At 40.4% G+C, this 18,190-nt stretch overlaps 1 protein-coding gene across 3 annotated transcripts in view; it reads left to right on the forward strand.

Annotated features, from left to right (window-relative positions):
* TENM2 (teneurin transmembrane protein 2) overlaps positions 1 to 18,190 on the forward strand; it is a 1,031,222-nt gene that overhangs the window by 971,266 nt on the left and 41,766 nt on the right. For all 3 annotated transcript variants that reach the window (XM_054036715.1, XM_054036716.1, XM_054036717.1), the window contains 5 exons: positions 4,606 to 4,816; positions 11,325 to 11,444; positions 13,366 to 13,627; positions 14,508 to 14,775; positions 15,892 to 16,035. In XM_054036715.1, the coding sequence (XP_053892690.1) occupies positions 4,606 to 4,816; positions 11,325 to 11,444; positions 13,366 to 13,627; positions 14,508 to 14,775; positions 15,892 to 16,035 (1,005 nt within the window). The remainder of the gene's footprint in view (positions 1 to 4,605; positions 4,817 to 11,324; positions 11,445 to 13,365; positions 13,628 to 14,507; positions 14,776 to 15,891; positions 16,036 to 18,190) is intronic.

Consider the following 18,190-nt stretch of genomic DNA (forward strand, 5'->3'; position numbering starts at 1 on the left):
ACATTAAATTATTGCATGCTTTTGCCCTTTTTGAGGATGTAAGTGTGTAAACGTGTGGGGGAGGGTATATGCATACACGCACACATCTCTATCTCTCCAGATAGAGAGATGGAGATAGAGATATATATAAAATCATCCATTGTCAAAAGAATGATATGCATGTTTCTCACTGGTATTGAATGGAGATGTTTCTAGCCTCCCAGGTCCTGAACTGGCAATTCAGAACAGTTTGATTGCCTGCTTGATTGTTTGCGAGATAACTGTAAGATTGGCAGTGACAGGGTAATTTACTGAAGATTGCAATGTCAGACTATATCCAAGGGGGCTTGCTGGCATAAAGATGTGATTCTCATGACTGACAGGCCACTGGGAGATTGGTGTGCCAATTTAAAGTTCACGGTGTCGTCAAAAGTGTTCAGCTGCAGCAGCCCATAATCATGCTGCATGATGAGGTCATTATAGACATAACATATGCTCACATATAATAACAGGCATAGCAAAAATGTGCACTGGCTTGAGCAGGTAAATGTAAATTTGTAGACGGGAGTAATTTATATCCTATGTTTTGCTTCTGCTATTTCAGATCTGTTGATAGGATTCTCTTGACTGACAGTCGCCTGAATAAAAGCACTGAGCAAACTAAACAGTAGAGAATTTTAAGTTCGTGGTTGTGAAGGTGTCACAAACCCAGAAAGAGCAGGATGCTGAGGAAGAAAGGCTTAAAGCTTAATAGGAAAACTGTCTTGAGTTATTATCTGAACCCAATGATGTCCTCACATTGATTATATAAAGTGGGTGGTAAATGGACTGCAGGAAAAAAAATTCCCAGCTCCAGGATAGAAGGGGCTCCAAGATGAATGGGGCTCCTAATGTGAACAGGCCGCTGACCTTAAAGAAATCTATATCTCTAACAACAAGGGAGTTCATCTAACTTAAGAAGTTTCCATAGATGCTGAATGAAAACACTGCCAACGTACCTCAGCAGTTTTATTTTTAAATCAGAAGCAGTCATTTTGATTGCAGTTGCCATCACTCAATTCAAGCACTATCCATGGGACATAAGATGCTAATTGCAGCATTCAGAGAACTCTGAATAGGACCCCTCTACTCCTGACACAGTCAGTCTTTTTGTATATCAAAAATTTGGTAAAAGATAAAAGATTTTGGGATATTCATTCCGTCTTACTATAAGGAAATAAGTATGTGAAGAACAAATCATGTCAAACCAATCTGATAGCTTTCTTTGATAGGATAACGAGCCTTGTGGATAAGGGTGAAGCTGTGGATATGGTATACCTAGACTTTAGTAAGGCATTTGATACAGTCTCGCATGATATTCTTATCGATAAACTAGGCAAATACAATTTAGATGGGGCTACTATAAGGTGGGTGCATAACTGGCTGGATAACCGTACTCAGAGAGTTGTTATAAATGGTTCCCAATCCTGCTGGAAAGGCATAACGAGTGGGGTACCGCAGGGGTCTGTTTTGGGACCGGCTCTATTCAATATCTTCATCAACGACTTATATTGGCATAGAAAGTACGCTTATTAAGTTTGCGGATGATACCAAACTGGGAGGGATTGCAACTGCTTTGGAGGACAGGGTCATAATTCAAAATGATTTGGACAAATTGGAGAAATGGTCTGAGTTAAACAGGATGAAGTTTAACAAAGACAAATGCAAAGTGCTCCACTTAGGAAGAAAAAATCAGTTTCACACATACAGAATGGGAAGAGACTGTCTAGGAAGGAGTACGGCAGAAAGGGATCTAGGGGTTATAGTGGCTCACAAGCTAAATATGAGTCAACAGTGTGATGCTGTTGCAAAAAAAGCAAACATGATTCTGGGATGTATTAACAGGTGTGTTGTGAGCAAGACACGAGAAGTCATTCTTCCGCTCTACTCTGCTCTGGTTAGGCCTCAGCTGGAGCATTGTGTCCAGTTCTGGGCACTGCATTTTAAAAAAGATGTGGAGAAATTGGAAAGGGTCCAGAGAAGAGCAACAAGAATAATTAAAGGTCTTGAGAACATGACCTATGAAGGAAGGCTGAAAGAATTGGGTTTGTTTAGTTTGGAAAAGAGAAGACTGAGAGGGGACATGCTAGCAGTTTTCAAGTATTTAAAAAAAAAAAAAGTCATAAGGAGGAGGGAGAAAACTTGTTCACCTTAGCCTCTAAGGATAGAACAAGAAGCAATGGGTTTAAACTGCAGCAAGGGAGGTCTAGGTTGGACATTAGGAAAAAGTTCCTAACTGTCAGGGTGGTTAAACACTGGAATAAATTGCCTAGGGAGGTTGTGGAATCTCCATCTCTGGAGATATTTAAGAGTAGGTTAGATAAATGTCCATCAGGGATGGTCTAGACAGTATTTGGTCCTGCCATGTGGGCAGGGGACTGGACTCGATGACCTCTCGAGGTCCCTTCCAGTCCTAGAATCTATGAATCTATGTGGTCTTAATTCACCCAATGGCATGACTGTGGACTACATTATTCAGTATGTATCCAAGCCATTCATTGCTTCCTACGGTGATGTCCAGATTTCTGAGGGAGAATTTTTGATTTTATATCTGAATTAATTTCTGAAATTAAAGTAGTCTACCTGAAATTTTACAGGCTTAAATGTATTCCAAATTGAGTGGCTAGTTTCCATAATTTTACATCAGTAAATAAATGCAACTTTTTCATTTGTTTGCTAAAAGGAAGATAATATTTTAAAACAATTGGACATTAATAGCTAAATTACACTGGAATGCCAATAAAATTACACATTTCAATTAGGTTAGTTTTACCAAATGAAAAGGGTAATACGTAAAATTATGTTACAATGTATTTTAAATGTAGGGCCAACTTTGACTCAGCAGGCTAATATGCGTGGTTGGGAACTGTCTCCCCGTTGAAGGTTCCATTCTAATTTCTGCTGCTGCTAAATAGATTAGAATTTTCTTAAGGGCAGGTGAGATGGATGACATAGTATAGAGCTTGCTGACTGAACTCAACAACAGTATGATTGAGCCCTTCTTACCCAAGCACATTGTTGCCTAACAGTTCAAATTTGTAGAGGAAGGGGAAGGAGAGAATTGAATGTTTGAAAGGAAGCATCCCAACTGCAGCCCCATCCCCATTTTTTCATAAATTGGCAAAATAGGCAGAGAATATAATTTTTCTTTTAATTGGGTCATGAAAATATTCCCAATTTGCGCTCTCCTCCAAAAAAATAAGTAAAACCCACAGCAGACCCTCCAACAAGCAAAAGTGAAAACCCGGCAACACAAAGGGTCAGTAAAGAATTCCCTGGATCCTCTGTCCTTTGTTCAGCCCGACTGTTCTAAGCCGCTATGAGGCCTCAAAGAAGTTGCGTAGCTTCACTGGCCCTGACTCTCCTCTCGCTTACACTAGTGTAGGTAAGCAGTTAACCGAGGAGTGGGCAAACTACAGCCTGTGGGCCGGATTCGGCCCGCCAGCCATTTTAATCTGGCCCTCGAGCTCCTGCTGGGGAGTGGGGTCTGCGGCTTGCCCCGCTCTGGCGCTCCAGCTGGGGAGCAGGGTCAGGGGCTGCTCCACGCAGCTCCTGGAAGCCGCAGCATGGTCCCACTCCGGCTCCTATGTGTAGAGGCAGCAGGGGGCTCCACTCTGCACGCTGCCCTGTCCCAAGCGCTGCCCCCGCAGCTCCCATTGGCCAGGATCTGCAGCCAATGGAAACTGCAGGGGCAGCACCTGAGGACGGGGCAGCAAATAGGAGCCACCTGGCCGTGGCTCCGCATAGGAGCTGGAGGAGGGACATGGCCATTGCTTCTGGGAGCCGCTTGAGGTAAGCGCTGCCCGGAGCCTGCACCCCACAGCCTCTCCCCATACCCAACCCCCCTGTCCCAGCCCTGATCCCCTTCCTACTCTCTGAACCAGGGCCGGCTCCAGGGTTTTGGCCGCCCCAAGCAGCCAAAAAAAAAAAAAAAAGCCACAATCGCGATCTGCGGTGGCAATTCGGCGGAAGGTCCTTCGCTCCGAGCGGGAGTGAGGGACCAACCGCCGAATTGCCGCCGAATAGCTGGACCTGCCGCCCCTCTCCAGAGTGGCCGCCCCAAGCACCTCCTTGCCAATCTGGCCCTGCTCCGAACCCCTCGATCCCAGCCCAAATCCCTCATTCCCAGCCCCACCCCAGAGCCTGCACTCTCTGCCGGAGCCCTCACCGCCCCTTTGCACCCTACTCCCCCACCTGGAGCTCCCTCCCGCACCTTGAGCTCCTCATTTCTGGCCCCACCCCAGAGCCCACATCCACAACCAGAGCCCACACTCCCTCCCGCACCCCAATCCCAATTTTGTGAGTATTCATGGCCAGTCATACAATTTCTATTCCCAGATGTGGCCCTCAGGCCAAAAATTTTCCCACCCCGAGTTAACCTCATCAAAATCAATGGAGTTGATTGAGAAAAGTATCTCAGCCTCAGCTTTCCCATCTATATAATGAGTACAATGACTTTAACCCCACCTCACTGAGCTGTTGCAAGGATTAAGCAGTTAAAATTTGTCCAGTGCTTTGAAGATGTGCACTAAGTATTATTTGGTAGCACAGTACAGCTGGCTGAACTTTGATGTTCCCCCTTTTCAGATGGCCTCACTGACTGCCTGGATCCAGATTGCTGTCTCCAGTCTACGTGTCAGAATAGCCTGCTGTGCCGTGGTTCACGTGATCCTCTTGACATCATACAACAGAGCCACTCTGGTTCTCCAACTGTGAAGTCATTCTATGATCGAATCAAGCTCTTAGTGGGGAAGGACAGCACTCACATAATTCCAGGAGAAAATCCCTTCAACAGCAGGTAGCAGCTATAAATATTTCATTACATCAGCCTGGATACACTGCATGGAAACATCCCTCCTAGAGATTTTATTCATGTTTTAACGTGAAATGGTGCTTTCAGCAGCTATATCTGTTTCTGTCTCAGGGAACAATCCTACTGTGGGCATTCTGTCACAATTTATTAATATTGCCTTTATTTCATAACATTACACTTTGCGTTCTATCACTCTGGCAGAGTCTAACACTAAGTTCTCTATACTGAGAAGGAGTAGCCTGGAATTTTAACTCATGAGAACTCTAGGATTTACATTGAGGGAGGAAATGGATACTAGTTTTCAATTAACAGGACAGCTGTCTTTTGTGTGGTATGAATAAGACAAATATTGAAACACAACTTTGGAATAATTAAGTAAGATTTTTTTAAAGATAAATTACGGTAAATTAGATATCTTTGTTTTGGTTTATCATTTATTCATTATATAAATCCATTTTACTTTTAGCTGACCCACTATAACACCATCATATCAGATCAGTTTTCCTCTTTCTTTTAAGCTCTGGGCCTGCTCTGCATTATTTCCTAATTCTTTATTTATGAATAATCTAAAAGCCAATTCATCATTCATTTATATGTGATGCCCCCGTAAGATTAAAAAAACTGTTTTCCTATTTACAGATATTATTCAAATGTGTCTGCATTTTAGCCCTTCATAGGGAAACTTTAAGAAACTGATGAATACATTCATTATGTTCATATCTTCCCAGTCAAAGCTGAAGAGGGAGCTGCATCTGGTCTTGTGCCTAATGCACGGCACTGGGTATCCGTGAACTGGATTTTCATTCCTAATGCTTCAATAGACTTCCTGGGTGACCTTGGGCAAGTCATAATGTATCTGTACCTCAGTTTCTTCATCTGTAAAGTAGAGATAATATTTCCTTATGTACCAAACAAAGCATTGTTATATCCATGTGCCGCTCAGATACTACAGCAATGGGTGACATAGAAAACCCTAGCAATTAATAAGTGACCTGTCTGAAAAATGAAAAATATTTCTGTAAATTTAATGTTTGTTGACATTAAGTGACCAACTCTGTAAATAAGACTAAAAATTGCCTTTTGCTTTACTGGTGCATAAGGAAAAAAACAGGCCAAGAGCAGAAACAGATCAGCTAATGCACCAGGCTATGCGACGTATCCAGAAGGGATATGGTCAATTCAGTGGCTGAACTGACAAAAGAGCCCAGGTGTTGTGACTCTCAATCCCATGTCTTATCCACTGAGCCATGGTGCCTCATACAAAGTGTAAGTGCAGCTATCCTGTCCACAGGCCAAAAGTTAAGTTTAACCAGAACCTCCATTGACATCAGTAGAAATGGCATGACTTCAGTCAGGGTCAGACTTTAAAATATAAAATTGAAATAGGTATTTATCCTTTCTCTTTGCTTTTACGGTTTAGAATATCTAGTTGTATTTTGTTTCACAGTTACACGGTGACACAATTTGACAAATTGGAGGAGGGTTAAAGTTAATGCTAAAAATCTATCCCAAAAGCTTTACCACTTTAACTCTCGTCACACATTGTGTCTCAGTAGTGCAGGAGCCTGTGGTCAGTCTCCCATGTTACAAACTGTACATCTTGCAAAGTCTAAACCCAGGAAGTCTGAAATTTCATTCTTGGCTTACCTTCACTATCAATTCATCAATTCAAGTCAGGAAAATTAAATTTGGGCTTGTGTGCATAAATTTTAGTGAAAGGACAAGGGGTTAATAATTATAAAAACAATTCCTACTCAACAATAAAAATTGTAAAAAAAAAATCACAAGCTAAAAAGTAACCAATGTATTGTTCTCCAAGCTTCTAACTTAGAAATAGCTCAATGTACATTTGTGGATATGGGTTGGGATTTTCAAAAGTGCCCAAGGGAGATAGGTGCCCAATTTTGATTGAATTTGGGTGCCTAAGTCAGTGAGGCTATTTTGAAAATCTCAGGCTTGGTTTAAAAATGTTGCTGCAAGTCACCTAAGATTAAATTTTCAAAAGTAAAAATCAATTGGACTTAACTTACTCAGGACCAGATTTTCAAAGGTATTTAGGGACCTTAAGATGATGATAGGCACTTAGTGAGATTTTCAAAAGAAGCTAAACAGATTCAGCATGTAACTCTCATTGATAGTCAATCTGCTTTGGTCTTTTGAAAATCCCACTAGGTGCCTATCTTCATCTTAGAAACCTAAATACCTTTGAAAATCTGCCCCTACAGGCACATCTACACTGGAATAAAAGACCTGAGGTACGGCCGCAGCTAGTCCAGGTCAGCTGACTTGGGTTTGCGGGGTCTGGGCTGCGGGGCTAAAAATTGTTGTGTAGAGATTTGGGCTTGGACTGGAATACTGAGCTCTGGGGCCCACCCCACTCATGGGGTCCCAAAGCTAGGGCCCCAGCCTGAGCCCAAACATCTACACCACTATTTTTAGGCCCCCAAGTCCGAGCCCTGCAAGCCTTAGTGAGCTGACCCAGGCCAATCATAGGTATTTAATTGCTGCTTAGTCCCTAAGTGAATAAGTCTCTTTTGAAAATAGGACTTAGGCTCTTAAATCACTTAAGCCTGGATCCACTAAGGGACTTAGGCACTGAGATGCTGAGCATCATGATGCCTATCTTTTAGGTGCCTAGAAAATCACAGGAACAGCACTGCAATCCACAAACCTGAGTTAGGCATGTAGGCCATCAATACAATGAATGGGGAGAGATAGGTGCCTTAGAATGCAATCCACAAAAGCCAGTATGCTAGACAGCTGTCCACCAAAGATAGCCAATAGGCAATGTGGATGAGAGGGTTGTATGCCAAGCCCTTCCCACTCATGGAGATGGGCATCCAAGTCTGGGCTGCAGGGAGGTGCCAGTCTCTCATAGCAGTCCATGACTGGGAGAAGATAGGTGCTCCTCTGCTTAACTTCCATGTGGAGCATCTTATTGGAGGATGAGGAACAAAAGCTGCCTTATAACCTCTAACCCAATGGTTAGGGTACTCCCCTGGGACGTGGGACACTCCCAATTCCAGTCCCTCTTCTGCCTGAGAGGGAGAAGGGATTTGAACAGGGATCAGCCACCTCTCAGGTGAGTGACCAAACCACTGACTATCGAGTCATTCTAACTCTTTCTAACCCAATTAATAAAATAATTAATTGAAGTGGAACAACTTGAATTGGAGAGATTGAGGGAGACCCACCTCAGAATATCCCATAGCCCACTGGCTAGGGCTCTCAACTGAGAGATTGCCCATCCTTGTTCAAATCCCTTCCCCTCATCAGGCAGAGGCAGGACCTGAACGATTGGTCTCCCACATCCTAGGTGAGGATCCTAAAGGTTATCAGAGAGGTCGTCATCCTCCTCCTCCTTTCCCTTAGCTGTTTTGTGTAGATCTAAGCAACCTCTGAGCCCTCCTACCAGATTGCCCCTCACATGCAACTCAGGCAGCTGACTGACTGCCTTCCCCCAGTTTGTGAATCACTCTGAGGCGTAGGCAGAGGAAAGGTGCCTCGTGAGGCAGCAGAGCACATGCCAAGAGGCTCCCAGGGAACTCTTACTGCAAAAACATAGGTGTCGAGTGAGTTTAGGCACCTTTGGCTGTAGGTGGCAGCTGAGCAGGGAGGTTGTGGATTGCAACGGTGCCTGAAAGTGGGGCTTAGGTGTCTGAGTACCTTTGTGGATCTGTGCTTTAGGCACTTTTGAAAATGTTACCCCAGACAGGTATCGCAGATGCCAAATTATGGACAGAAGCAAATGGTTGTGTTCAAGCCCGAAATGCTGAAACTGGGAGTTTAAAGTGCCAACATAGCTTTCAGAGAAATGCTGTCAAGGGATTAGGCCCCAAATTTTTGCATACATTACAGCTGTCTTAATTTTTGGAGGGAAGTCCCATGAATTATAATGATCTCTCTCCTCCTGAGCTCTTTGTGCCACTCCACTGCAAAGAAATGGAGGAGAAGAAGGGGGAGGAAATAGGCACTACAATTCTACAAAATATCTTTTGCTCTGCCTGTTGACTCTGCAGGAGCAACTAATAATCAATAACATAATTCCCCAAACGATGCTTACCTCATTGCTCATTCTGGTACACAGACAAAGATGTGGTGGTCTGAAGCTGTTGAACAAAAATGAACCATGTTAATTTGTACTGCATTCACATTTGACTTCTATTATGTGAAAAAAGGAAAAAAATTGTTTGAGGAATATAATTATTTTCATGCTTAAGAGGTAATAGCCCACAAAACAGATTTAAAAAAAATTCAAATGGCATCAATGGAAAATCACTATAATTTACTTGTTAGCTTGTCTTATCTGTGGTATTATTATTATTGCAGGTGAATAATCATAAATAGAAATGAACCTATATCATGCCTTTCTGATATTTTTGTTTGTAAATTTACTGTACATTAAAGGCATGTGTGAAGAATCTGAAGTAACAAACTTGTTAAAAATTACATGTGATGCAAGCTATTTTTCTACAACATTTTAAAAGCATGATTGATATATTTAATCAAATAATTTGAGAAAAAACAGTAATGTGAAGATACTTGGCTTGTTCCAAAGTATTCCCAATTATATGGTCTGCAACATGCATGGATTTCTATTGAGGTCAATATCATGTTACAATATGATGATTTCAAAAATTAATATTTGACCTAGAAAGTCAAGAAATTTTGGTGTGGTAATCATTAAAAAGTAATAGAAAGGATTATTTTCATGAACTGGTTATGTTTTTCTGATATCAAGAGAATATTACAATGTGCGTGGAATAAAAGAAAAATGAGAACCCGTTTGTTTAATAGCCAGTGGAGTGCACTTAGAAATTCACATTAGAGCATTTTAAACATTTCAAAGTTCATAAAAAGGTCTAAAAATAATCTTTGGTATTGCTAATAAAGATAGATGTGCTCTCAGGTCTGCATCCCTTCAGTAACTGATCTATAAGGAATAACATAAAGCAGTATACCTATCCCAAAATTCAAGTGAATTTTGACAAGTTTTGGCAAAAAGCAGGTCAGTTTAATCCCCTAGTCTTAAAACTGGGACTCAGTCCAAGAACCTTAGGTGTCAAGAATCTGTGTCTGCCAAATTACCTAAAGTCTGTTAAGGCCGCCGAGCAGCTGCAGACCTGCCAGTACGGGGTCAATTCAGAAATGAAGCTTTTCATTATCTGCTTTCTCTGTGTAGCTGCAAATTGAAGCTGGTAGAAAATGTTGAAAATGCTTCATGGTAAAATGAAAAGTTTTCAGTTGGGGCTGAATAGTGAAATCTCTGCTCAGTTTTTACTTATTCCTTTCTCAAAACAAACTCCCAATTGTTTTCCTACTGGCTGAGTGAAAACAAGGTATTGGAAATCAGGATTCAGGGCAAGATGTCAGACACTTACAACTTGGATGAGGTTACACAAACCTTAATTTGGAAAATTAGTTGTGAAAACTACAGATATCCCCTCCCCACCTCTGTTCTTTTTGGAGTGATTATAGGAGTTGACTGTGAGAGCTTAGTACCATAGGAAGGGGAAAAAAACTGACAGGGAAGGTAGAATAGCTCTGTACAATTCTAGTGATCTCATAGTCAGACAATATGACAAAGTTCAAAAGTTGGGAGAACATTCTCCAATGGAAAATAAACTGTCAGAAAGCAAACGGACCGCATTAATTTTTCACTGACACTGGTGTGAATGGTGAGTAGCTCCATTGAAATCAGTGGAATTGTACCAATGTAAAACCAGTGGAACTGAAAGGTAAATCTGACACACAGAGCCAAAGTGGCAAAGATATTTAGACTCCTAAAGATGTAGATAAGCACCTATTGAGACTCTCTGAAGCACCTAAGGAGATTTGTTAATTTTGATTTACATGGGAATTTAGTGCCTAAACTGCTTAGGTGCTTTTGGAAAACCCATAAGGCTCCTATCTGCACGTTTAGGTGCTGAAATACTTTTGAAAATATGGCCCTAAGTGCCAAAGTCTTTTTTGAAAATGGGACCTAGGCTCTTTTGAAAATGGGATGTAGGCATTTAGGCACTTCTGAAAATGTATCCAAAAATCTTTTATTGCGAGAATGACCTTCCAAGCTCTTACTTCAATGAGTCATGTGGCGTTCCTTTTCTATACATCGAAGTGCTACCAGACCTGGAGGAATGGTTCAATAATCACAGCTCACCCACCCACATAAAGACATTCATCTCCATTCAGCAAATATAGGCCTCTCTATATGGATTAACTATGAATTTATTTGAATACATATTGATCTGAGTTGAGTGTGTATGTGTGTGTGTGTATATATATATATATATACACACACACTCAACTCAGATCAATATGTATTCAAATAAATAAATAAATATATGGGCAATATTCTGAATTGTGTTGGTGTAAATCCAAAGTAAATTGGATTTACACTGGAGTAAATGAGATCAGATTAGTGTCCTTAGTCTGTTTATAAACACCACAACCCTTGTTTTCATAGCTAACATTAATTGTGTTTCTTTTTCAGTCTTGTGTCTCTTATAAGAGGCCAAGTAGTGACTACAGATGGGACTCCACTCGTTGGAGTCAATGTGTCATTTGTCAAGTATCCAAAGTACGGCTACACAATCACTCGTCAGGATGGCACGTAAGTGTAGTTATTTCATTCTGCACCTACTTAGTATGTAATATCTGTGCAGATTAACAGATGGTGCTATCTAGTGGAACCATGTGGTATCATGCATAGAATTCCTACTGGGCCAAACAGCTATCAAGTAAACACAAAAGTAATTTTTCACATAGCATTTTGAATACTAACGGAAAGTAAATATGAAAAGGCTGACTTTTGATAATAATGTGTTAGCAGTCAGACTTCCTTTCAAATAAATTGCTCTGTATCTATGAAAACATTTGTGGACTACTGCAATATCCAGCTGAGACCAGAAATATTTCATTTTAAAATGCAAGGCAGGCCAACACACTGTTGGAAAAAAAGTATCATTATAGAACAGTATATTTTGTTAAAAGTTCCCTTCTGCCTCTATCTTTCCTTTTTGAAGATCCACTATCTTTAGAGTTTCTTTAGGGTAGAACATAATCAAAAGATTCTAATTGAATATACTTAGACAATTCCCTGCAGTGCGAAGAACTGCTTTTTTCCCTCTTGTATCATCTGATTTGAAATGCACACCAGTTCAGCTCAAACAAAAATGAAAGTGTCATGGTTTATCTAATTTATTGGACATGGCACTAAAACAAAACATCTATGGTAAATGCATTGTAAATATTTGTTTTATGTGTATCTATAGTCCAAAAACCTTTGAATTGGAATAATTGACATGAATCAACACGGTATACGTGAATTTTCATACAGTCCAGCGTATATTATCACACCAGTGTAATGCTATTGAAATCAATAGCATTACTTTGGTGTAACACTGGAGTAACTCAATTGTGAATCAGGCCCTGTTATGTTATTGTTTTACATTATTCCATGTACTGGTAATTCAGTTCATTGCATTGCCAAGAGACAATATAATACATGAAAAATTAACCATTTTCTAGCTCTCTTGCAAAAGAGATCTGTGGGTATTTTATTTATTGAGGCCAGATTTCCAAGGGCGAATGGGCATGCACATTTACACGTGCAAATCATATTTGGGGTGGGAGTTGAGAGTAAATGTTTAGTGCATCTTAAAGGTGATGTGTGTGGGGCACATGGGGTAACAAGCTCCCTGATTCCTGCCAAGGTTTATATGCCCTGTCCTGAGCCCTGCTGCATACCACTAGAACCTTTAAATTGTGCCCGCTCCCACCCACCTCCATCCCACTATCAACAGTTACGTGTTGTCTCTAGTGCTTCTGAAAGGTGCCAGATCACTGGTCCTGTAGACAAAAATTCTTTGTTGAGCCACAGAACAGAAACAGCACAAGTTTCCCATCACTTCTTTACCAGTGCCATACACTAGTGCTGTTCCAGGGGGACAGACCTTGAGAGAAAAGATAATTCAGTATCCAGGGTCAGTAAGCCCTTGCAGTTTCTGCTGAGAATGTTTACGAGGGTGCTGATTAACATCAGATCTGGTGGAGGTGGTAGTGGTTTTCGGAGGTGGACCTTTGTTCCCTTAAGAAATAGACTTGTAAGAGTGACTTTATGTCTTCACTGCACTTTCGTCAGTAAAACTTTTGTTGGTCGGGGTGTGAAAACAACCCCTGATCGACAAAAGTTTTACCGATTAAAAGCACCAATGTGGACAGCGCTTTGTCAGTGGGAGAGCTCTCTCCTGTGGACAAAGAGCGGCTACATTGGATACCATACAGCGGCACTGCTGTAACAGCACTGCTGTGCCGTTGTAAAGTGCCCAGTGTAGACATAGCCTAAGTTACTGCTGATCATGTCTGAATTTCAACCAGCAGCTTAGAAGTTAACAGTTCCACTTCACATTGTGAATAGCCTGAGCCAGGATGTGTGTTTTAAAGCTTATCGTTAATTTCCATTTGCTGGGAATGCTATCACTGTGGAACTATTCAATCTGGTCACCTCTTATGTTAAGCCCACATTTTCCTAGGTTTGACTTGATTGCAAACGGTGGGGCTTCCTTAACTCTGCACTTTGAGCGAGCCCCATTCATGAGTCAAGAAAGGACGGTATGGCTGCCATGGAATAGCTTCTACGCCATGGATACACTAGTTATGAAAACTGAGGAGAACTCCATTCCCAGCTGCGACTTAAGTGGCTTTGTCCGTCCTGATCCAGTCATCATTTCATCGCCACTTTCAACATTCTTCAGTGATGCTCCTGGGCGGAATCCCATAGTACCAGAAACCCAGGTATGAATTGTGGGAATGAAAAGAATGTAGAAACAATCACTCACTGTGATAGCCACACATCAGAGATGATGCACCCAATTATCAGAGTTTCACCATCCACTCACTGGACTTCAACTGGGACCCTTGTGTATTGATTCTAACAGATGAGCTAAAAGACAGACTTCTCTAATGAAGCTTGTAGAAGCTGTGCTAGGCTTATCTCACCCAGGCATCTCTCTTGACTACCTTACACTCTCTCCTACTGCCTCTCATTATCACATTGTACATCAAGTCCTGTGTATTTCTAACTATAGCTGAGGCTATTTCAAGAGAATTTTGCAAAAACTTTGTATGTGCAACTAACCACAAGCTGCCTTCTCTTATGCTAGTCAGGGGGATAAACGATAAGGGGTTATTTAATGATCTACACTGGTATTATTATTATTGCTGGTTTATTCCATCTTGGCATCCCTTTTGCTTTATACCAATTGCCAGTGGTAGTCGCAGGTTCGTATAATTGCAGCCTCTTGTGGCCCCTATGTATATATCTAGCAATAAAGGCTGTTGTTTTTATTTACAATTTTTCCAACAGACTGTTTTTAAAATGAAAACATAATAGTGTCACACAATTATTAATCCAGAAATCATAACCTAAACTGTATCACTGCAGCATGGCAAGGATACAAATTTTCAACTGTAGAAAGTTGTTAGTTCTTAAGTAAAGTGCAAACAGATATCTCTTCTAAATAAAGTGTACAGTGACAAGTTTAATATGTCTAGTCTATGCATCCGAAGAAGTGGGCTGTAGCCCACGAAAGCTTATGCTCTAATAAATTTGTTAGTCTCTAAGGTGCCACAAGTACTCCTGTTCTTTTTATGTCTATTCTGTGTTTCCATCCAGGTTCTTCATGAAGAAATCGAGTTTCCTGGCTCCAACATAAAGCTCTGTTATCTGAGTTCCCGTACTGCTGGATACAAATCTTTGCTCAAGATCACTATGACCCAATCTCTTGTGCCTCTGAATCTAATTAAAGTTCATCTGATGGTAGCAGTGGAAGGGCATCTGTTTCAAAAATCATTCCAGGCATCCCCTAATTTGGCATATACATTTATCTGGGACAAAACTGATGCATATGGTCAGAAGGTTTATGGGTTGTCAGATGCTGTAGGTATGTCATGACATTCAAACTCTAAAACTTTCAAATGATAATGTAGTGCTTATAATGGCTGATTTAGTAAGAATACTGAAATAAGGACTGTTGCAAGAATTTACCTATAGACCAAATACAAACTATGCAAATTCTGCCTTCTTTATTCAGTTTTATCCTAGGATTGAGCCTCATCCACATTTTTAGTAGAAGGAATAATTTGGTCTCCATATATCCTGTTTGGTAAAAAGTGATTCTAACCTTTGGAATGGCATGCATACTCTAATCCACTTGGAATCTAGTGTATATTGTTGTTAGTGTATTGTAGTATGCTTACAGTTAAAATGGTATTTTCTAGCAGGGGTCATTCCAGCACTTTTATAGCCATTTTTAAATTGCATAGTTAGAGATTTTTATTCTAGCAAGCAACAAAAGAAATGACCTTAAAAACTTTGTAACTTTTATAGTTGTACCTGAAAATGTGAACAATTGATGTAAGGATTTTACAAATGCGCATTAAAGCAATGTGAATCTGGAAAGAAAATCGTATTTTAAAGATCTGCTTGCTCTTGCACTTTCACATTATTCTAAAGACTTGTAGACGATAGCACCTCTTCTCCCAATAATTCACAGATCCCAGGTTAATGTATGTAGTGTATGGGTGTGTATATACATATACATGCCAATACAAGCCTTCTATAATCCCATTTTAAATGAGCTGTTATATACCATATGAAAAAAATGCCATTAAATATAATAAATAAATCTGGTGAATATCAGGCTAATTAAAAGTAAAATCCTGTCCTGTCATTTAATAGCAGAATTTTTATTAGATTTTTTTAATGATTTTTCCCTCTCTCCCCTCATCAAACTGGTCACTTCCCAAAGCCAATTATTCAATGAAAAGGTCATCAGGTCCCTACAGAGTAAAAGGGAATCAAGTTTCAAGGTTGAATTAAGTCAAAGATCTGAGTTTAATATTGTGGAATAAAAGAGAGCATAATCACTCCATCTCATAGAAAGTGTTTGGGAACCAGTTGTCTTACTGTTTGGAAACCAGTTGTTTTACTATTTGAAAAACTGTCCAGTCATTTTCGTCCATTGCTTATGCAATAATCATCACCATTTTTTCCCCAGTTTCTGTGGGGTTTGAATATGAGACGTGCCCCAGCCTGATCTTATGGGAGAAGAGGACAGCGCTGCTGCAAGGCTTTGAACTAGATCCCTCAAATCTAGGCGGCTGGTCTTTGGATAAACATCATGTTCTTAATGTCAAGAGTGGTGAGTTAACTGATTCCATGTGTTTACTGAACTACATGCCATCATAGCAACTTCTGTCCATCTGTAAAAACTTCATTGCATGGTTTATATTTAAATTCTGAAAAATCCAGTTCCACTGCTTTTCTCACTATATTTCTGAAAAGTTTGGTAGATTCAGAACTGTTTTTGTTTCTAAGAATAATTGTGTCATTTTCCAAGAATTGCTTCTTACCCTGCCACAGAATAGCACATTCTTAAATTTCCAAGCTTTTCCTTCTGCGCCACTGATCCTTTTTCTTCCTCCCCTTATTCTGCCAATGTTCCACGAGCCTTTTCCTGATTCCTTGTTTTTGCCTTTGGCTCCTGTAATCCTCCTGAAAGATAAACCTAGGGAAAACTGAGAGACATGAACTGGGTGAGCTGGGAAACCCCAGACCCGTTATAGTCATAATATCAAACACAAATTGGACACAGGGAACAGGATTTTTAGAGAAGTTAAAACAGAGGCCAGGGATGTGGCAATCAGAGAGACCAAGTGACATCAGAAGAGGACTCTGAAGTCCCCTATTGATGCTAACACAGATCTACTGCAAAAGACACTGCCAAGTTATCTAGCCAACGGTTGTATGATGTCAGGTTGACTAAACAAATCCATTTACCCCACCACCCAAGGAAAGCCAAACACCGTGGCCTACTGGGTCAATTCTAAAAATAATAAATAATCTCTCCTTCCACACTTTTTCCTTTTGGAAAATTTTGCAACATTTAGGTGTTCTTCAGTGTGAATATGTTTACATTTCCTTTAAGCCATCCATTCTGCAGCCACAGCAAGCAGTCAGCTACACAAAGATGTTGCTGCAGCACTAGCAACTGAAGAGAGTTCTAGTTCATTGCACAATAACTCTATCCCAGGCAAACCTGAAAAAACACCTCCTTTGAACCTACCATGGTGTCAGGAACTTGCAATACTAGGAACCAGAAAGTGTCAGGACAGTTAGCTAGTACCACAAAAGCCAACAAGAAATACTTTGATCAATTTCTTCCGGCATACAGGGTCTGAGCTTTGTGTGTTTTTCCACTGGGTGCGAGGGAGATGCATAGAAAGTAAAAGCAGTTTTCAAGCATCAGACACTTTGTGGAAATATTTGCATCAGCTTTGAAGACATCAGGAAACGGGGTAGTAGATTTAATTGTAACTTTAACTTTTCAGCCCTCTTCTCATTGGGTTCTAGAGGTAAATTATATAGAAATAGTGTTTCCATGTTTTTACCTTCTGGCACACTCTGGTTCTGCTAGTTGTATTGAGTTTTTTGGCTGTTTCTTTCATCAAATTTACTTGACTAGACTTTAGCCAGGGTGAAATAATTTCCAGAAGAGCCAAGTACAGGCTTGAGAAGTCAGTGGAGACTGGGTTTAGATAATGGTATCACTATTTTTTTGATATGTTAAAGCAGTTACTCTGGTAAATGCCAGTTTTGACTATGACTGTAAATGTCTGTTTAATGAGCTAACTGAAGTATTGGCTCTGTCAATTTGTGAAAAACTTATTTTAAGGAGTCTTATGCCACCAGAGATTCCCAAGAAGCTGGTCAAAAAGAGTTTAGGTGGCATTTGTGGGTCAGTAAGAGGCTTTAAATGTCAAAGAATTCAGCACACAAGTTATTTTTATTGCTGTAACTGTACCACTTTGTGTGTATGATCCATGTAATTGTGTAATTTTTTAGCAATTAAATTATTAGTATTCTTTATATTAGAACAAGCACCTAAAATGGGCCATGTGCTTCACAGACATATAGGGAGACATAGCCTTAGTCTGAAAAAGGATAAATACCTCTACAGTCATAACATTGTTAATTGTGCATTGCAAAACAAAGCAAAGCTCCATTAACTACTTAATATGCAGTTGCTAACTATTCCCTTTCTCTCCAGTTATTCCTGTTGGTCCATTCCTGTCATCACTTCTTCTGTTTCTCTCTCTCTGTCTTAGACTTTAAGTGCCTTGAGCTAATAGCTATGCAGGCAGATCTAAAACAGTTCCTGTTCTTCACATTTTTTACCAATAGGACTAAGGGAGTTGGAGACTTAGCATATTTTTTTTTTTTGTGACCCTTGCAAACTTTTTTCAGGAACCTTCTTTCTGTTGCTTGCATGAGCAAGTTGCAGAATAGTTAATTGC

Source organism: Malaclemys terrapin, chromosome 8 (genome assembly GCF_027887155.1).
Source record: "Malaclemys terrapin pileata isolate rMalTer1 chromosome 8, rMalTer1.hap1, whole genome shotgun sequence".
In the NCBI taxonomy this organism is placed as follows: domain Eukaryota; kingdom Metazoa; phylum Chordata; order Testudines; family Emydidae; genus Malaclemys; species Malaclemys terrapin.